General features: G+C 39.5%; 1 protein-coding gene across 1 annotated transcript; it reads left to right on the plus strand.

The window, feature by feature from the left end:
- Nucleotides 1-652: 652 nt before the first annotated feature.
- CYP51A1 (cytochrome P450 family 51 subfamily A member 1) lies at nt 653-22,201 on the plus strand. The gene is made up of 10 exons (XM_089533242.1): nt 653-870; nt 5,801-5,899; nt 7,329-7,505; nt 11,103-11,229; nt 12,288-12,462; nt 13,573-13,692; nt 14,779-14,974; nt 15,661-15,756; nt 17,948-18,116; nt 18,844-22,201. The coding sequence occupies exons 1-10, from the start codon at nt 709-711 to the stop codon at nt 19,041-19,043; spliced, it is 1,521 nt and encodes a 506-aa protein (XP_089389368.1). The 5' UTR covers nt 653-708; the 3' UTR covers nt 19,044-22,201.
- Nucleotides 22,202-22,359: the final 158 nt, after the last annotated feature.

A 22,359-nucleotide genomic window follows, 5' to 3' on the forward strand; every position in this document is an offset into this window, starting at 1 on the left:
ATTTTGAGCACGGCCAACATCATAGCATCGCCTTGTATCAGTAATACTACTGATTCTCTTATGGCTCTGCTGCGTAGAGTACTCTCCCAGCTCTGCGGCTCCGCTGTTTCAATGTAATATTTATACAATCACAAGTAATACAGTAAAAACGTTATATTATTAACCACGATATTGATGCTGTGTGTGGGCTCTTCTCTTCCAGCTCTGTGGCTCTATTGTTTTAATACAATATTTGATTCTGTGAGGGCTCTGTGGGTCTGTTATTGTAACATGATATTTATAATAATAATAATAATAATAATAATAATAATAAATATCACATTATTATTATTATTATTATTATTATTATTATTATTATTATTATTATGTGGAGGAGCAGTAGTGAACCGCGTCAGGGCTGCCTGCCTCTCTCTCTCTCTCTCTCCCCTCAGCCTCCCGCCTCCATTGTATATCTCCCTCTCTCTCTCTCTCTCTCTGGCCCCCTGACGGTCACCTCGTCCTGGCGCGAGGGCGCTGATTGGCTGCCGCGCCACGTTCGTCAGATGGGCAGAGATGGGGCCAGGGCCGCTGATTGGCCGAGGCGTCTGCTCTGCTCCCGCCCCCCATCTCTCCTCAGGGAGCCTGGCTTCCAGGGAAGCCGAGCAGCAGCAGCAGCAGCATCCTTCTTCTTCTTTCGGTCGGACGGAGGGAGGAAGCGGGGCTGCAGCGATGGCGGTCCTCGGTCTGCTGGAAGTGAGCGGCTCTTTGCTGGAGAAAGTGGCCGCCGGCGGGCCCCTCTCGCTGCTCCTGGCCGCCTCGGCCTTCGCCCTCAGCTTGGGCTACTTGCTGCAGCTCGGCTCCCGAAACCGGTGGAAGCCCAGCAGCGGCCAGGTATTGCTTTATTATTATTGTTAGTATTAATATTCATATTATTAGCGTTTATTATTATTATTATTATTATAGTAGTGTTTTATTATTACTACCATTAATATTATATCTATATTATTAGTGTTACATTGTTATTATTTATATTAATATTACTACTTTTATATTATTATGATTAGTATATTATTATTTTTATTATTACTGTTATATTATTATTATTAGTATATTATCATAATTATTATTTCTATTATTAGTGTTATAGTATTTATTTATTTATATTATTAGTATTATATTATTATCATTATATTAATATTATTAGTATTATACTATTACTAGTATTATACTGTTATTAGTAGTATATTATTATTATTATTTCTATTATTATATAGAACTATACTAATATATTTTTATTATTGTATTATTGTTGCTATTACATTATTATTTTATATTATAATATTTTATAATCATTTTATTATATTTATCGTTATTATATTATTATTAATATTATTATTATATTAGTATTATATTATATTAGTATTATATTAATATTATTTTATTATTATACTTTATATTATTATCATTATTATATTTATTTATATCCCGTTGGGACTCAGGGCAGCTTACGACATTATAAAAAAAAAAGTCGCGCCGTTTAAAACATGCAGAAATAATATATTAAAATAGAATTAAATTACCACAGTAATTAAAACACTGAGTAATTAAGGCAAAGGGGGGTGGTCTGCGCTGCAGAAGGGATGTGACTTGATAATGCTTTTACTCCCTTGTTTCCATCCTCAGGCACCTTGAGACTTGTAGCGTGGCGCCAGATGGGACTTAACCGCCAAGGAGGACGGACAAGCAGTTTGACCAGGCGTCCTCCTTTTCCAGGACGCGTCCTACCTTTCAGCCCTCTGTCCAAATGTCCTCCATTTTGAATTTAGGGCATGAAGACTTAAGTAGGACATGACCAAATAAAAGCTAAAAACACTCACCTAGAAATGTCAGTTCGTGCTTCTGAGTCATACTCAAAATGGAGGACATTTTGGAATTCCTCCTGGACAGAAAGGCTGGAAATGGAGGACATGTCCTGCAAAAGGAAGACCCAGCACCAGAGTGTTCTGGCAGAGAAGGCTAATTACCTCACAGAACTACAGATCCCAGGCTTCCATACCATGGAGCCGGGGGCAGTTTAAAGCAGTCTCAGACTGCATTCATTCTGCAGCGCAGATGCAGCATTGGTGCAGACTCCATTAAAAAGGTGCTGAGTATGTGTGGAAATGGCCAGGATTAGTTACTTACAGAAGCTAGAAAGTAAAACTGTTGTTGTTGTGAGCTTCCAAGTCGTTTTTGGCTTATGGCAGCCCTAGAGTGAGCCTACCATGGTGTTTTATTGGTGGGTTTCTTCAGAGGTTGAGACAGTGTGACTTGCCACAGGTCACTCACTGGTTTTTTATGCTCCAGCCAGAAATTGAACCCTGGTCTCCAGAGTCATAGTCTCAACGCTCAAACCTGTACACCGCGCTGGGTGAAAATGTGGGTACTTAAATGTGGCTGGGAGCACTGGCAGCTACAGGGTGGGAATAGGCAAATTGATAGAGAAGAAGTAGGCTTCTGAGCATGTGCTGCATGCCATCTCTTTCTATCTTCTTCACAGCAGGCTGTTATTACCACAGGATGTCTTGATTCTCTTAATCATTCTGTTAAAAACAGATGGGTGAGATCAAAAGAGGCTGTCATTTGGAGGGGTGTGGATCACCTTGCCTGTTGTAGGAGGATGCACGGATATATATTTAAACTGCTCTTTCGTCCAGTTTTGGAGAGCAGAGTACTTATTTCAATTGTATCAGGGCCCTCTGAGGAATTAAGGAAAGTGGGTAGGTGTTTCTGTGACCCAGTGATTTTGCAAGCCTGAGTTGGGTGGTTTTGACGTTGGACTAAGACTCTGGAGATCAGGATTTGAATCCTAGTTCAGGCATATAAACCCACTGAGTGGCCTCACAGGATGGCAATGGCAAACCCCTTCTGAAGAAACCTGCCAAGAAAACCTCATGATAGGGTTGCCATAAGTTGGAAATGACTTGAAGGCACACAACAACAACAGAGCTGGGGTTTTAAACCCAGCTTTCATCTGTCACTGGACCACGCTGGTGTGTGAGATAGGTGAGGTATACAGAAATAGCAGCATCAGGATGGGAAGTGTGTACTTGTGTATACTCAACTATAATCTGACCTCATGTATAAACTGAGGGCAGCTTTTGGGGCCAGAATTATGGATTTTGATATGACCCCTGGATAAGTCGAGGGTAAAACTTTGGGGCATGAAGCAAAGGATGTAAAGAATGAAGCAAAGGAAACTTATGCGGAACGTATAAAATTCTGGCAGGTGTAATTTATTTATTAATTAGTAGCATTTATATCCTGCTCTTCAGCCACAAAAGCTCTCAGAGTGGCTTACAAATTATTAGACAGTTCCTGCCCTCAGGCTTACAATCTAAAAAGATATGACACAAAAAGAGAAGGCAGTGGCAGTGGAGAAGGGGATAACTATTTGTACTCTTCCTAAAGGTTGGATGGATGAGAGACTAGAGGGAGTCGATGCTTCTGTCAGTGCTCCCAGGATAGACTCAGCTTTTGCCTTTTGACACTACTCAGAGAAAGGGGATGCCTCCTTTTAGATATATAGAAGAGTTAAAGTACAGCACTTACACTGACTCATTGATAAGTCGACACAGGTTTTTTGGGTCAATATTTGACCTAAATTTGAGACTTAATACATGAGTATATATACAATGGGCTATACAATGGGCCCTTGGTATCCACGGTAGTCTGGTTTCAGGGCCCCTCCAGGGATAACAAAATTGGTGGATACTCAAGTCCCATTATACACAGTGGTAGAATTCAAATATATAGTTGTGTTAGTCTGTAGAATCAGTATGTAGAGAGATCTTGTAGCACCTTTGAGACTAACAGAAAGAAGTTGGCAGCATGAAATTTTGTAGACTTAAGTCTGCTTCCTCAGATCCAATTGCATCTGAGGAAGTAGACTTAAGTCTATGAAACCTCATGCTGCCAACCTCTTTCTTTCAGTTAGTCTCAAAGGTGCTACAAGATCTCTATACATACTGATTACAAAAAATGGCATATTAAAATGGTGTCCCTTAAAAATGGGAAAAAATCAAGGTTTACTTTTTGGAATTTATATCTTTTTGAAATAGTTCCAAGCTGTGGATGCTTGAATCCGTGGATAAAAAGATCTGTGGATATGGAGGGCTGACTGTACATTATTTTTGGGAGACACGAAAGAGGAGACTGACCCGGCAGGCACCCATGGGAATGCCATGTCTCTACTGCAAAATGTATAAGAGTGGTGGTAATCCGCAAACAACAAAACCGCAAATAACAAAAACACTTTGTTTTTACCCGAGAGAATATCTCTCTAGGAATCTCTAGGTCCTCCAGTGCAATTATTTTAATTTGTGGTCTGCCTTATTTTATTGAATGTTAACATGTGCTAATATTTATTTTATTTAATTATTTTGTAGAATGTAGGCAGGTTTATTTTATCTATTTTAATTGATTGTATGTACAGCGCTGTGTAAATTTACAGCACTATATAAATAAAGCTTACTGTATATATGCATGTATAGGTCTAGAAATTTAGGCCAAAAATTGAACCCCAAAAAACCTGAGTCGACTTATCCTTGGGTCAATGTAGGTACTGTACTTTTTAAAAAGGAAACTATTCCCTGGAAAGAGTGCAATTTGTCCTGGAAGCACTGACCTCCCTCTGTTCTCTCAGCCATCCAGCCTTTAAAGTGAGCACCAAGTTACAGTATGTCTGCTGGAATTTTGTGAGTTCTTTGGCCTTGTTTTTCTTTGCTTCGTCATTAGATCCTTTGTTACATGCCCCTATGTTTTACCCTTGACTTATCCACAGGTCATATTAAAATCCATAATTTTGGCCCCAAATCTTGCCCTTAACTTATACATAAGGTTGACTTATAGTCAAGTATATATGGTAATAATAGTAATAATTATAATAACTCTGTGCTCTGTAACTTTTGGTTAAAGTTGACCATAGAGCTGCGCTGGAGGACCTAGATAATCCTAGAGAGAACATACTAATAAAATCAATGAATAATCAAATCCACAAAAGTCAAAGCCGCAAATATGGAGGGATGAGTGTAATTTGTCAAATTCTAAATTTGTTAGATTCCCCCCCCCCCACAATGTGACTTAACGCTATAGATTTTATGATTAACACTGAAGCTAATTCTATACTTGTTGATTTCAAAGATTCATAGTTCGTAAACTGATATAAGAGAACAGGTCTTGGTTACCTGATGGCAGAGACAGGAATCATACAAATATAGTTAATGAAATAGATTTATTTAGGATGGATTTAAAGTAAAGATTCCTGGTGCCATGTGATACAAGAAGAGACACTGTTTTGTCTGTAGTCCCTTCCTTTAATTCTGTGAGAACTTAGGAAGGGAAGAGTAGCTTTATCTTGCTCAATAGAAAGGGAAAGACGTCGTGTGTATGATCAGATTTTTTTTTTACTGTTTTGCTCTAGCTAGAAACAAGTATGGCTACCAAGCTTGAACATAGTTTTTACTAGTCTCTGGTAGAAGTATTGGCATTCTTGCACAAACACTGTAGAATATAGTTTTAGGAGGGGGAAGAGTCAAATTAATGTTGGTCCAAGGTGATATTATGAAGAATATATATTGCTGTTTCATTCTCCTTCAATAACAACAGAATGACCCAAATAGTATCCTGATCCCACAGTAGATCCATGATGGAAGGGGCTTTGTTATATCCTAGCAACATCAGTGGGAAAGGTAAAACAGTAGGGTGGATTGTCATAGTATGTGGACTCTCTCCAAAAAACTAGAATCAGGCTGTTTTCCCCCCCTTTTCTCTCTCACTGTAGAAATATCCACCTTATATTTCATCAAATATCCCCTTTTTGGGGCATGCCATTGCATTTGGGAAGAATCCAATTGAATTTTTGGAAAATGCCTATGAAAAGGTACGTAATTATTTTATAAAGTTGATTTTCATAAATATGACATTTGATTGTCTTTGGACTAATAATTGGGTATTTTGGGTATAGGAACTGGGACTGGAACTGTTGTACATAAAATCTTAAGTAAAATAAGAGCAAAATCATTTTTCCTACTTACAATAAATGAAACCAATAGAGAAATGGTGAATAGCAGTACATTTTTTTCAGCAATGAAGGCCAAGATGAAATCATAGAATAAAATGAATAGAAACCAATAAAATAAGTTTGAGCATGATGCATTCTTGGCTGTTCTGAAAGACCTGCCTGCTGTCACCTGTGGTATTTAAACATTATTTGCTGCTCAGTCCTGTGTTTGCTTACTAATAATAGTTTTATTTACTTTGAATCTATAAAGGAGTTGAAGCCAACATAATAAGTCTTTCGTGGCCTTTTGCCCTCACTTGTGAGGTAGGGCAAGTGTTAAGGTGGAGTTTAATCAGAAGTAAGCATGCATAAGAGTGGAGAATGCAGCTGCCTTTCCATGATCCCTGGATTAACAGAATTTAAGAAGAGGAACTACTAATAACCCACCAAGTGTATTTATATACAGTAATTGTCATTCGAGAATCATCTTTACCAACAATATTTTCCCCTCTTTCTGTCTACAATCTTCCTTTGATCATTCTTTACTTTCCTTCAATACCTCTTTTTTCTTTCTCCTTTCTCTTTCTTGTTTTCATTCTCCATTCCTAAATCCTTTCTACTTACTTTACTCCCTCTATACTCTTTTCTCCTCTAAGTTTCCACTTCACTTCTCCTCTTCATTTCTTACATATTCTTCACCTTCTTCTCACTTGGAGGGAATTTATAAATGAAAAATGAAATTAAAAGTTTTAAAATGGGAGTAGTCCTCCCTTCAGCCCTGAATGCAGTGGTTTGGCAGGTGTTTTGTATTTTTTTGACACCAAAACACCTGGGATTGTTCTGTTAATCAGACCGTAGTTTGCTGAGCCAGTATAAGGTCATTTTGCTGCATTTTTGTATGTGGCTGTGCTTGCGTAAACATGCAGCCTATGTAGGGTTGCCATAATTGTCCACTTTTACCAGGGACAAAATGTGGAACAAATTCAAGACCAAACTGTAGGACAACTGCAGGACAAAACTCAGCCCAAAATGTAGGACATTGAAGAAAAATGGTGGACCTTAAATGTCCTACATTTTGAGCTGAGTTTTGTCCTGCAGTTGCCCTACAGTTTGGTCTTGAATTTGTCCTACATTTTGTCCCTGGTAAAAGTGGACAATTATGGCAGCCCTAAGCCTATGTATATTTCTAATCAATTTATATGGCTTCGAGTAGAAATTCTCACTGTAATTTTTGCTGTCAGGTATTAAAACACAATTTTTCTGCATTTCTTTTCCCCTTCTTTCCTTTATTTCTTTACCCTAAATGCAGTATGGACCTGTGTTCAGCTTTACTATGGTGGGGAAGACATTTACCTATCTGCTGGGAAGTGACGCTGCTGCGCTTCTGTTCAATAGTAAAAATGAAGACTTGAATGCAGAAGATGTGTATTCACGTCTGACCACACCTGTCTTTGGCAAAGGAGTAGCATATGATGTACCCAACCCAGTATGTATATTGTCAAATGAATTGATTTTGTATTTGTTTAACTGGAGTATCAAAATGGAATTGTAGTCATCCCTCTGTTTGTGTGGACTTCGAATCTGCGTCCCTTGATTACGTGCGAGGGGCAAACAGAAGGACATAAAATGGGATGCTCGCCCGTGGCACACAGCCGCAGGTGTCTGTGGGGGGCGTGCTGCCATTCAAGCCAATGGGGCTTGAATATTGGTGGATTTCTGTTTTCGCAGGGGAGTCCGGAATGGATCCTCCTTGAAAACAGAGGAGCGACTGTATACAAAATGACATGCTGTACCTTGACACAATAATGAAACAACAGAAGTAGGCCAAATTATACATTGACAATTTCTTCACCAGCATTCTTGCCAATTAAATTATCTGACCTAAATCTCTAGGAGTCAGGGTAGCTATTATTGTAAATCTGAGATTGGAAGACCATTCTAAGACTGCTGATTCTCTTTCTCCGGATGTTTGTGTTTACGTGTGCCTTCAAATCACCTACTGAATTATGGTGACCCAGTTAATTTCATAGGATTTTCTCAGTTAAGGAATACTCACAGATAGTTTTGCCAGTTCCTTCCTCTGAAATACAGCCTGATACAGCTGGTATTTGTTGGCAGTCTCCCATCCAAGTACTGACCAGGCCCAACTTTACTTAGCTTCTAAGATCAGATGGGGTACCTTTAGAGTATTTAGGGCCCTTTCTCAGGATATTTAATTTGTAGTTCAAAAAAAGGGAATCATTGGAGGAGAGTAGAAGGGGAACATGTAAACTGGAAATAAAAATGGAGACAAAAGCAAAGTCTGGAGTGAAGTGAAGAGGTTGGCCACACACATCCCATGACAGAATAGCCCCACAAATTAATCAAAATGTACCTCCTTTATGAACTACATTAGTTGAGCTAAACCTGGAAAATAATGATTATAAATAAAGGCTAAAGGTAAGTAAAATGAACCTAAAAAGCCCATGACTAGCAACAGAGTATGTTTGGAAAACCACACCCTGTATAATGTAGTATTGTGCAGATTTAACTTGCATGTAGCATCTCTTTTACTCAGGACTGTTTATTTTTTGTACTTGTGCGTCTCTTTGTGCCTTCAAAATCCCCTGTCAACTTATGGCCACTCCTTGAATTTCGTAGAGTTTTCTTAGGCAAGAAGTGCTATGTGGTGGGTTTACCAGTTCCTTCCTCTACAATGTAGCCTTTGGCGGGTTACAGACCGCCCATTTGGGGCGGTCTGTACCCGCCCCTTTCCCCGGTGTATCGGGGCCTCAGCTGCTAGAACGGCAGCCGCTGAGGCCCCGATCCGCCGCTTTTCAGGCTGCGGGGAAGCGGCAAAACGCCGCTTCCCCGCAGCCTGAAAAGGGGTGTCCTTGGGGCTTCAAGCCCCAAGGACACCCCGCGGCGGCGGGGAAAAGGAGAAAGGGGCCACTTGGCCCCTTTCTCCCTTGCTTCGCTGGGCGCAGCTGTCTGAAGGCTGCGCCCAGCGATGCAAAGCGGCACCGCAAACCAGGAAGGAGCTCCAAAATGGAGCTCCTTCCTGGTCCGTGCTAAGGGCGCACTAGGCACCCTGGCGCGGAGCGAGGACGTCATGTCCGCGCCACCCCGTATAGAGGCGGCGTGGCCGTGACGTCCTCATGGTGGCGGCCGTCTGGAACGGCCGCCGTCATTTTTTACACACAGAGCGCGTATTAGGGTTAGGGAGGTGCGGAAGCACCGCACCTCCCTAACCCTAGTATGCGCTCTGCGCGTACTTGAATGGCGGTTTGTAACCCGCCTATAGCTCATGGTATTGGTTGGCAGTCTCCCATCCAAGTACTAATTAAAACTGATCCTGCTTAGCTTCCAAGATGGGCTCTGGTGTCTTCAGGGTATTTAGGCCCTCATATCTATATGTTAAGGTAAAGGTATTCCTCTTTGACAAGGTTGTCAAGTACATGGACATAATTTAACTGAATTTGAACTGAGATGCAGTGTCCTTACCTCTAATTTTGTTGAACAAACATGGGTCAAAAGGCACTTAAGAAGGTTACGCCCTGTCTATACTAAATTTGTTAGAAATATGACTTTTAAATTAGGGAGCGAATGTATTCTATTATCCCCTAAAACATTTAACAGTGAGCCATTGGGGTTTCTTCCCCCCCCCCCCTTGGATACCAAAATCCATGGATGCTGCTCAAGTTCCATTAAATACAATGGAGTAGTAAAATGGCGTCCCTTATTTAATATATAAAATATTAACATCAAGGTTTACTTTTTAGAATTTATATATATTTTTGAATATTTTCAAGCTCTGGATGGTTGTAACCATGAATAAAGAATCTGTAGAAAGCCAAGTGTATTAGCTTCCCAAACCAATTGGTGAACAAAAAGGGCAAAGACACAAGTTTCAGTATTTAATAGAATTTTATGTATAGGACACATGTTTGGTTCAGTGCTCCAGCAGTATTCTGCATACTAATCCATTGGGATCAGCATGCTTGAGCTTGGACACCTAGGTTGCTTCCAAAGAACAATGCTAACAAATGACTTTGGAAAGAAAAGTTCTTCAGTTGCAAAGTTGACGGTTGTAAAATGTGTTCCTTTGAAATATTTATCAGTTTCTGTTTTACCTTCTGAAAGTGTTTTCCCTTGTTACTAGCGTATTAATGCACTAGCAGACAAACAAGTTAAATTTAAGAACTATTAATCTTCTTGATACCATTGAAGGTCTGTATCTCACTTTCTTGTCCTAAAATCACTGGGGGGGAGCTCAGTAGATGCACAGAAAATACAGGACTGGTCCTGTTCCCCCCCCCCCCCCCCCAACTGTTTGGAAACCCTGGTGTCAGCACAGTCTGCTCTGAAGGTGGGCTGAACATCCACAGGCAGTCCACACTACGCAGCATCAAGATACACCTCTTGTTTTGTTTTTTCTGTCTCCCCACCATCCACATGCACCATTGTAGAGATATACCACCCGAGACTAGAATTACCTCCCTCTTCCCAGCCACACAGTCACACAATATACTTGTACAGTAAATTGGCACACACATTGGTAAAGTACAATCCTGGAGGCCCCTCATACATGCTCACTTTCCCCCAATTCCCCCATTGGACTGTGGTTTGTGTATGTTTTAATTATCTCCATTGCATTATTAGTGACCTGATGTGTTTGTTATTTCACATCATGGGGCATGTGACAGCTGGATGGTGCAATAAGTCAATGGCGCTGGCAGCTGCATCTCACTTGTCCCAGGGCACAAGCTCGAGATTGCTTTCATACTTCACCTGAACATTCCTTCACTTGTACCATGTTGTTTATATGCCAATGTGACGATTCATATTTTCCATGTTAAGCGGAATATGAGAGCTGCTTTTTGCTCCAGTTTTTACCCCCAGAGCGCAGCTTTGTGTTGATTTCCACCCAGTTTTGCATTGTCCATTGTCTGGACAGGAGACTTGAAGCCAATTTGAAGCCATTTTATTTTGCCAGTGCAGACAGCTCTTGGACAGAAGAGCTTAATTGTTGGGTATTGCATGCCTAAAATGTGTTAAGTGCAATTCTTAGTCTTGTAACTACTGCTTTGCTTACTCTTTGAAGGTATTTTTGGAACAAAAGAAGATGCTAAAAACTGGACTAAATATAAGTCAGTTTAAAAGCCATGTACCAATAATAGAAAAGGAAACCCTTGAATACTTCAAAACATGGGGGGAGAGTGGAGAAAGTAGTAAGTATAGCATTTTAAAACACTGCTTACATCTCATTTGACCCATTCTCAAGGAGTCACTACAATCAGGTTACAGGAAGAATAATTAAAAATCCAAATTGCTACCTGCTGGGGGGTAACCATATCTGAGTGGCATGTGGATCCTCACACTTCAGTATGCAGAGGCTGGCTAACCTAAGGGAGAATAACCTTGTCAGGTGTTATGGGTCTTTAGCCAAGGTACCAGGTGGAGCTTTTTCAGTCTGCTTCTTCAGCCAGGAAGTTTAATCTTCTCTCAAACAAGACAGAAGAGGAGCAAACATCTGCTGAGGGATTTAGTGTGATAAATATGCTCAGGAGTTCTCTCAAAATTTGCCTACCCTCAGCATGCTTTTTTTTTCATCATAGAAGGCTTATATATTTACCACTTAGGTGGCCTCTTCCCCTTGTATTGTATTCCTTGTCCTTAGTGTTGTGATTTTACTGACACTCAAGCTGCCTTCTAATTCATAGGTTGCCATCCTCATATCTCTCTAGAGATGGCTCTTGTTACCAGTGTGGCTTTTCTTTTTTCATTACCTTCACTCTACAATTATTAGATTCAAGTTAGGTCAGTTATTGGTATGCTTATAGCAATAGGTATTGCTATGTGTAATTATGTTGTTTATCAAAATCCAATGCCTATGTTTTGATCTAGAACTTTATGGAAACATCCTAATAGCTCTATGTGCTAAAACCTTAGAGCATCTTTTACTTGGTGTTATGTAGCAGTCTTCCCCCAACTATGTGTAATTGGTTCTCAGTATCCATGGATTCATTATCCACAGCTTGGAAATATTCAAAATTTCAAAAAGCAAACCTTGATTTTGCCATTTTATATAACGAACACCATTTTACTGTGCCATTGTTTTAATGGGACGTGAGCATCCACATGTGGGGTCCTGGAACCAATCCCCAGCAGATATCAAGGGCCCACTGTAGTCAGCCAATTCATTTATTTTGCCTACGTTGAAGTAAACTGCAAACATTGATGCTTCTTCCTTTTTGATTTATTTCTTCTTATCTTTTCTGTCTCGCAGACTTATTTGAAGCACTTTCACAACTAATCATTTTGACAGCCAGTCACTGTTTACATGGGAAAGAAATAAGAAGCATTCTCAATGAGAACGTAGCAGAACTCTATGCTGATCTCGATGGAGGATTTACTCATGCTGCTTGGCTTTTGCCTGGTTGGCTGCCTTTGCCTAGTTTCAGGTACTAAAAAACATGATCAGCAGAAAATTATATTAATCAAATGCACACTATCATTATACATTTGTAATTTTTGCCTTTACTCTCAGAAATCCAAGGTTATGTATGCAGTTCTCTCCATTCCTTTGTATCATTTCTGTCTGTCTGTCTGTCTAGTGCAGTAAATTAGTGGCAGACATACAAATTTCCCAAGATTGTAGAGATTTGGCAGAGTAGAGATTTTGACCTGGTTTCCCTAGTTGAAGGCCAGCACACTATGAGTTAGATTGCACATTGGCTCTTGAAACCTGTCTTCCCAGTAAACATAAAGATGCCTTCAAGGCTCCCAATCAGATAATAATTATTAAGAGTAGGTTGTAGAGTCATGCGTTTCCTGTTTGTGTGTTCCACATTTTCAAACTGTATAAGATTATGGCTTTACAGAACCAAACCGCATGTAGTAGAGCATAGAAAGAAGCTGCTCAAGGAAAAATAAAAAAATCTTTCTCAGCAATGAGTAATTGAATGACAATTTTTCAGAGAGTAATTTTAATTCTAGTGGATTCTATGTTTCTGATCGTCAGGAAATTTTACACTCAACAGTGATTATGTCAGTGTGTATTTTATTCTTTTATATAGCATACATGAGAGGTGGCAGCATGGGGGAGTAAGTGATCCACCAGTCTTTACCTAGTTTATTAAGTACCCATAAGAATAGATTTTCAGAATATGTTTACCACATATTTTCTTGTGTTATATCCTGTGATGTTTACGTTTACAAATGGAGTTCAGTTACAGTTCATAGTATTTCTTGATATATTGTTTCCATACCATTGGAAAATCAGTTAATCTTGCTTGAAGACTTGAGTATTACTAAATCAAAATGCTTGATATTTAAATCAAATGTTTTGATTTCCTATCATTGATTCAATTCTGCTGTATCAGTTGCAACAGGATTTTCTAGATGAGACAATCTTCCTTCAGGCTCTTTTTGATATTTACACGTTGTGGAAACTGCTACGAACAGTTAACGTTTCCAAAATGTTATCTGTAGGACTAAAGTCCTTCATAGTTTGATTAAGCATTTTGCAAGTACTCTTGTGTTTTTACTTATACAGATATTTTAAATTTTAGGCGCAGAGACAGAGCCCACCGTAAAATAAAGGCTATTTTCTATGAAGTAATACAGAAACGACGGCAGTCTCAAGAGAGAGAGGATGATATGCTTCAGACACTATTGGATGTTACCTACAAGTATGTGTAAGGGGTAGCTTGGGGCTGTGGGTCAGACTCTGAGTAAGAATAAGGCCAGTATGCAGTCATATGATGGCCAGTAAAGAACAGAGAATTGGGCCAGTATACAGCATAGACTAACTGAATACAGAACCTGAATACAGGAGGAAAGTGAGATACAGTTGCCAATGCAAGGTAGAATGAAAACAAAAAGTTAAAAAGTGGTAGCCATCAACACTTGTGATGAGTCAATCCCAAAAAACATCATAGCTTCTCAGTTTCCAAACAAGATTACATTTTGAACTAACATGAATGCAGAAAGATTTGATTTTGTACTAAGTGAAGCCATGGTTACAGCATTAACTGTTGCTGAAAAAATAACTTAGCTGTTGCATTATTATATAAAAAGTAGGTTGTAAACTTTGGAGTTTCCAAAAAGGTCTGGGTATGTCTGGATCTTTGCGGAGATATACTAGGATGCACAGAAATCTTAGATTATTGTTTCATATGGGGAAAAAAATGCAAGGACTGGCTTTTGTGGTGGGTGAGCTTAGAAGGTGGGGGAAGAGTTAAAATAGCTCTAGATTTTGTAGGATAGTAATTGCTTGCTTGACATGTAAATACAATCTCATCATGTGGTTTTAAATTAACATGGCATTTGTTGGGAAATTCAGAGCTTTTTTTCATCTGATTATGCATCTAGTTGTGTATTTTATTTTTTCCTTTGGCCTTGAATTTTGCTGCTGGCCAGGAATTTTCTGTTGTAGGAGATATGGGATCACCTGGATTGAGAACTTTTTTTTTTTTTTGGTGGCTACCTCCCTAACATCTTCTTTTGTTAGAATGGCTTCATCTGCTCTACTATGATTACTTTCTTTTCTCTAATGGCTACTTAATTATTCTCAGTGCTCCAAACTCTGAAAATAAATTATCTTGCCAGCCCTGAAATTTTCTTCTTTTTGCCAGTTTCACATAAATTTGGGATTTGTTTCAGAAAGCGAGGATTCTGCTCAGGAAATATGCTGGTCTTTCTTCTTCTGCAAGCTAGTTTGTTTGGTTTATTTCATGTCCTCATGTGACCTATATGTTTTTGTTTATGGAATCTAGAGATGGGCAGCATCTAACAGATGATGAAATTGCTGGGATGCTTATTGGACTGCTGTTAGCAGGTCAACATACATCTTCAACTACCAGTAGTTGGCTTGGGTTTTTTTTGGCTAGAGACAAATCCCTGCAGGAACAGTGTTATGCAGAACAGAAAGCAGTATGTGGAGATGATTTGCCTCCATTAAAGTATGATCAGGTTTGTACAATCTGTAATTTTAAAAATATGCTTGCATGCTGAACCGCTGAAAATCCTTCAACTCTCTTGAATGATAGAGATTTATGGTCTCAGAAAAACTTGTGAGCCTTTAATGCTTATTTTGCAGTTTCTAATGAAGAGCAGCTCCTTTTTAGAGAAAACAGAGAGCTGGGATTTGAGCTATTTTGGGCCAGCTAAACATGGTCAAACTGAAAATGTCTGCAAATCCCCCTCCAAGTATAAATACAAAGGGGGGGGGGGGGAACCAAGCTGGGATAAGTTTAGGTATTCCCCAGGTATGAAAAACAATAAAATATATGTACTTTACACCTCTTGTAAATGGCACCTCTGTTGCAGTCTTACAGTGAAACAAAAGTGCAGTCATGCACATGATAACATGTTTCTTTTTATTCATGAATATGTTGACATTTCATGCTACCTACATACAGTATTGGTCTACATACTTCATATGTTTTATAGATGGGGCAAAACTCTGTTTCAAATGGCGATAAGTTATACGGGGAGATAATCTGCTATTTTATTTTATGCTTGTAGCAGAAGTTATGTTGGCTCATTACAAGGGTTTGCAGCAAGAAACTTCGAGTATACTACATAAATATTGTTACGTTGTTCTTTTTAAATATGAATAAATGAAAAGCTAAAACACCTATTTTATTTATTTGTAGCTCAAGGATATGACACTGTTGGAGCGTTGCTTGAAGGAAACCTTAAGACTTAGACCTCCCATAATGACCATGATGAGGATGGCTCGAACACCCCAAGTAAGAAACTTTGGTCACATGGAGGGAGGGATGTATTATGTCTATGGGGCAGTGTCAGGAATTTAATTTTCAAACAGATATATGTATTCAGTTTCTCAGTTATAATTCTTAATAGTGAATGAGATAAAAAAAAAATGGAAAGATTCGTAGCCTCTTCAATTTTTGTAGGGGTAAATTATTTCCCTAAACAGAGACAGTTGTATTTCAAGCATGCTGAACTTACGTGTATTTACAGCACATTCCTACATATATTCATTGAAAAGCTAGTCCCACTGAGTTTCCAATCCATGGTAAGTGTGTATAGCAGCCTTTGGATAGCAGTTCCTATCAGCCCAACCAGCACAGCCAACACTTTACAAATCTTGCAGGTTGTACTTCAGAATATTAGGTGTGTTGCAGGTTGAGGGAAGGTAGGTGGTGTACAGAAGTTCAGCCATGGGCTGAGATCCTGCATTACAACTGGGGAGCATGAGTCTTGGCCAGCCTACCTAGGGAGACTGTAGAACAGGGGTGGACAACTATGGTCACATTAGTCCCCTAGAAGACCCTGGAGAGCAGCACCTGTGCCTAAAAAAATTGCCTTCAAATGCTCTAGGAAGTATAGAGATAGTTTCACCATGCCTTTGGGTTTCAAAAAAGGCCTTTACCAGTTTTAAATTGGCCCAGGGAGCCTGTAGTATGTGGTGGAAATGCATCTGTTGACTTCTAGTAGACATTTTGGTGAAATATTTTAACTTTTTTTTAAAATTGTTTTTCACATCTGGAGAGCCCAGGAAGGGCCAGGTGGAAGTACCAGACACAACTTCCTAGAGTGCATTTGGGGGGGCATTCTGGAGGAAACAAGGCTTTTGGGGTTCTTTTTGAAAAATAAAGAATTTTTTACTCCTGAGAACCACAAAAATAACCCTTCGGTCTCATGTGGTTCCTAGCCAGGGTGATGAGATGTCCTCCTTTTCCAGGACATGCCCTACCTTCTGTCGAGGAGGAATTTCAAATGCCCTCCATTTTGCACATGACCAAGAAGCATGGGTTTACATTTATATGAGTGTTTTCAGCCTTCATTGCATAATGTTCCACACTTTTCTTGAATGTCCTACATTTTATGGTACCTTGTTCATCTTTGCGGTTAGGACATCTGGTCACCCTGTCCCTAGCCTTCATTTTTCCCATTTTTGTTGTGGGTGGAAGTGTAGTGGAGGAGAGCTGCCAAATGCAGCTCCATGTACCCGATCATTGCTTTTGTGTGTGTGTCTGTACAGTGGACCCTTGTTATACGCTGGGGTTTGGTTCCAAGATCCCCTGTGTATAACAAAATCCATGTATGCTGAAGTCCCATTAAATATAATGACATAGCAAAATGATGTCCCTTATAAAAAATGGAAAATCAAGGTTTGATATTTGAAATTTATACTTTTTTGGAACATTTTCAAACTGTGTACGCTTGAATCCGTGTATAAAAAATCAGTGTATAAGAAGGTCCGATTGTACATCTAGGCTCTTTCCAGCTCTCTTGAGCACTGAAGGTGGCCAGAGATGCAGTTGCATTTGGCATCTCTTGGTTATTGTTACATGCTGAGGTGAGAGCCTTGTGGAAGAAGATACTAGAAATCTCCTTACAAAAGAATGATGTCATTGAGTATTTTAGTACATTGGTGTACTAAACAGGGTTGAGTGCCTGTGGTCCTCCAGTTGATTTTAGCATACACTAGTTCTAGCCATCAAAGCCAATGGTGAAGATGATGTGAGTTGCAGGCTTAAAGGAAAAACATTTAGGATGTGTTGTTTTCTGACTTGTATGTCCATATCTTGTGTCTTGATTCTGGTACTCTTTCATTAAATATGGAAAAGTCTACAAATTCTAGTTTATGAGGGGAAGATTAGGTTTGTAGCTTGGTGTATTCTGGGAGAACAAGATGACTCTGGAAGCGTGCATACTCATGAACAAATGTTCATTAACAAGGATAATAATACATTGGCAGCTTTTTCTCCAGGTAAACAAAAAAAAACCCAATCTGAATTCCTTCCTGGTAGGGCCTTGCATGGATTGGCAACCCTAAAGCAGCTTTTTGTTAAGTCTTTTATATTAGAAAACCAGAATATCCATGAAACTATAATTGAAGTACGTTTTGAAGAGTTTCTGCAAATGCAAGCAGAACATTATAAACTGCTACAAAATATTTCTTGTTTTTAGACTGTTGCTGGCTATACAATTCCTCCTGGTCATCAAGTTTGTGTATCTCCTACTGTAAATCATAGACTTAAGGATTGTTGGATAGAAAATCTAAACTTCAAGCCAGAACGTTACCTCCAAGATAACCCTGCAGCTGGAGAGAAGTTTGCATATGTCCCATTTGGTGCTGGTAAGTTTGTGCCTGAAATAATGGTTAAAACCTCATGATTGCCAATGACATAGTGCCCATAAGCACAGGCAGGATATCATGGCCCAATCCTGTTGTATCCCACTGGCAGTTCTGGCCTGTTCCTGCCCTTATACCAGCACGGTAATGGTCAAGTGTTCACATGGCTGGCCACCACCATGCCATGGAGCCATCATACACTCCTTCTTGCCACTGCTGCTGGCACCTTCCCTCTGAAGGTCACTGCTGCGACCCGTAAAAGGTATAGGGCACCTGGCTTCATCCACATGGCCAGGTATCCTCACCTATCACAGGTTGCAGCTGGGGCTTTCAGAGGGAATGCAACAATGATGGCAGGTAAAGGGGTATGTGCCCGTGCGGTCTGCTGGCATGGCAGAGTTTCCAGTAAACACTGAAATGAGGCCTTTTTAGACTGCACTAAAGGCCTTTTAGGCCAGGACTGGGCTGGACCCGCCAGATCAGCTTCTGGTCTGGCTAATATCCAGATTTTAAAACTTTCACATTGAAACTTAATTGGAAGAAAAGTAAAAACAGCTGTTCCAAGGTTGGTGTACTGGGGAGATTTCTGTCCTTGCTGTTCCTTTTTTCCCATGGAAAGGGATGTCTGAAGCATCCTAATGATCCTTTTGCAGCCTTCCGTATTAGTTTAGGATTGTACCCTAGGTGTTTTAAAGTGAAAACTGAATGTAACATTTAACTATTTCTCTAGGCCGTCATCGTTGCATCGGAGAGAACTTTGCTTATGTTCAAATTAAAACAATTTGGTCAACTCTTCTGCGTTTGTATGAATTTGACTTGGTGGATGGATATTTCCCTACTATAAATTATATGACTATGATCCACACACCTAACAATCCAGTCATTAGATACAAAAGGAGGTTGCACAGCCATGTACCGTCATCCAGCTGAAGTAACTGAAGATATTTCTCTGCAAGTTATACAAAGATTTTTAAAGAAGAGGCTGGTTTACACCAGTAGTGTTGTAAACAATTGTGAACATTTTGTGCTGTTTCTTAGATCTAAGAGGTGGTTGGTTTTTTTTGTAAATCCTTATTCTTTCATACTTCTCACTGTAACTGGAATGTGCATTCTAATTACTTGTGCCTTTTATAATCAGAACTCTTGCAAGACCGAACAAGTAAGTTTAGAGATAATCTTAATTTTGATACTCATAAATTCATTAGGAACATAACATAATGAAACATTAGTATACAAATTCATGAGGAGCATAACGTGATGGAATATTAGCATACAAGAGAGGTATGCCATCACCATATTAATACAATGCTAGCTTCAACTTAGTCCAATTAGTCTAAAAAGTGCCCTAACATAATGTTCTATGTTGAAACAAAAAAAGAAATAATTGTGATATACCTTAAATGGAATTAATGTATTTTTCAGAAATTAAGTTATTGTACCACCTCTTAAGAATGGATAGTTTTTTAAATAGTTATAATCATTGACAAATACAAATCTTGTTGTCCACCTTTCAATTGGTATAGGACTGTGAGAACCTCATGCTTAAAATGTGATTTATCTTTACAATATAGACAGTTTAAAAGTACCACAGAGAATATTTTCTACAGCAATGCCCACTCAAATAAATATACCTAAGAAAAATGGAAGTGAGCAAGAACCATTAGTAGCTTCCCTGTAGACCAAAGGAGGTTAATATATGTGGCCCTCCAGATGATGGATTGCAGTGTTTAACAGCCCTGGTGGCACAGGTAAGGATGAGAAGACTTGCATGCCAACAACTTCATTGGCATTCCCATTTCCCTGACTGGTGTAGACACTTTATATCTTTAGCCATATCTGTGTGATTAGCCATGTGGAATGCTAATTGTGTTTGCTTGAATGTACTGGGGTTTTTTTTGACTAGCTGCTAAGTTTTTAATTAAGTTTTTAATTAAATGTGACAAAGTGTATTACGATGCTGAATATGTCCACTGATTGTGGCAATGTAGAATGTACAAGGATGAGGACCTAATGACTTGGCACGCTAACTGTTGCAAATTCCCACCATGGGTGTTTTTCAGTAATACCGGGGGAGGCAGTCTTTGCCTCCAGCAACCCCTAATAATTTTTTTCTAACAGATGGAAGTGTATAGAGACAGGATGGGTGTTCAGGTATTGTTTCCATTGTTCTTTCAGAACACAGGCAAACTTCAGTTAATGAGGCATGAGGATAAGGACTTCTAAAGGTTTTGAGCACAAATGGGTGCTGACCAGACAGGAGTCTTAACTCTTCTTTAGGTCGCTTACAAAAGATTTACTGGAACTGAAACATAAATACCTACAGTATAAAGCAGATAAACCCTACCAGTGGAGACAGCAAGAGTGACTGAGACAGGAAGTGACTCCAGGGAATTCCCAAAGCCCTCTTCCCATCTCAGGAGGGTATATTATGTTAACCCTTTGGGATTAGGTTTTCAGGAACCCAGCAAGAACTGTGCTCATTTAGAATGCTGCTACAGTGAGCCATTCCATGATGAAAATAAAAGGGCAAGGCAGACATGCTTGCATGTTGGAGGAAGTCTTCAAATGGTCTCTAGAGGTTTCCATATGTTTTCACTTATGCAAGGTTTACCTGACCTGGGTGTTTCAATTCACATGTACATATTGTTAATTATGAATTAAAAGTTTTCTTAAACATAGTGCAAGTGCTTTTTTGTGTGCTGTAGGAACTTAGCTCTATTTTTTCATATTTCCACCTCAGGTACCAAATTGTCTATTAACAAAGTAGATGTGTTCCTAGGCATTATTACTAGTTTACCTGTACCTTCTTGCAAGCAGCATCTGAACGTGGCACATGGCAACATACAGAGAGTTTGTATCTTCATTAGAAACTGCAAAAAGATTCCTTTTCCTCTTAGTTACTCAATTAAGAAAACTATCATGAAATATCCCATACTCAAACTTCCTCTTTCATATTAAAACTCCAAAGAATATTTCTTCTCACTAGGCTGCATATCGTACTTCAAAAAGGGAGCCTTAAGGTTAAATCTAATGGTCAGTCCAAACTAAATTCTGTTGTCCCCAATGGCAGTGCATGCACATGACTGTGCCACCACATTAAGGACAGCCCCCATTGTTCCCAGTGATGCTGCATGCATGCAGCTATGCCGCCATTAGAGACAATGGCAGTTCAGGTAAGCCCTTGTGCTGAAGTCCTGTTGTCTCTAAGGGTGGAATGGTTGTGTGCACTCACCACCATTGGGGCAATAGGGGCTTGCCATCCGCAGATGCTTAAATCTGCAGATGGCAAGCAAGCCCATGGATAATAAGGCCCCACTGTATGTCTCTTTTTGGATGGGGTGAACGATTTTCTAGCCCTTTGTCCTCAGCCCAACAGCTGTCAAGCGCTGGTAGCAACTGCTGCTAAGCTAAATTACGACAAGATGTATTAACTGCAGGAAAGAAGGTGGTGCTGCACTCGATCTATGAATGCACCCAGTCTTCCACCCCTCCAAATTCAAAGCAGCTGCTTCATTGCCTGAATTTCATCACTCCTCTCTTGGAATTTGACATTTGGTGGTGGGATGACTAAATGGTCAGAGTGTTCTCTGTATGTATGAATTCAAAACCACGTGTAGCAGGTGTTTCTACAAAAGCAATCTCACCAGAAGGTCAGACACTTAAGATGTCACTTCCATGGCGTCTTATATGTTACAGCACGTCTTCCAAAGTAAATTAGGGGTAGGGTCTGTTTCAGATTAGAATCAACAGAGAATAAAGGTTTTATTCCCACTTTCATTATAATACCAAGCATTCGATTAATATAACAATTTGCATTATGAAAAACATGCCTTCTAGACCCACTGGAGCCTTTCAAAACTAAGGTAATGCTAACATGTGCTGGAGGACAATGAGGAATGGGAGATGCACCTGGGAGAGGATCTGGGGCAACAACTCAGTATTTTATGAATAAAACATTTAAAAAAAACCTACTTGGAAGTATTGAACATATAGCCTATTTGTGAATTGTCTATCTATAGTGGGCTTGTATCTGACATGTAGCTGCAAGTTTGGCATCTGTCCATTCCTTGTCCCAAATATGTAAATACAATAAAAAATTTGGCTCTTTAAAGATTGTATTATAGCGTAACACTTCATGGACTCAAGTGTACTAAACTATAAAGCTTATGGTAAAGCAGAGCTACAGTTAGTCCACAACAGTCAGTGTTTTAAAATGTGACAATATGTTATGACAAATGAATATAGC

This window comes from Sceloporus occidentalis, unplaced genomic scaffold (genome assembly GCF_023333645.1).
Source record: "Sceloporus occidentalis isolate IW3139 unplaced genomic scaffold, rSceOcc1.0.p SCAF_7, whole genome shotgun sequence".
NCBI lineage: Eukaryota > Metazoa > Chordata > Lepidosauria > Squamata > Phrynosomatidae > Sceloporus > Sceloporus occidentalis.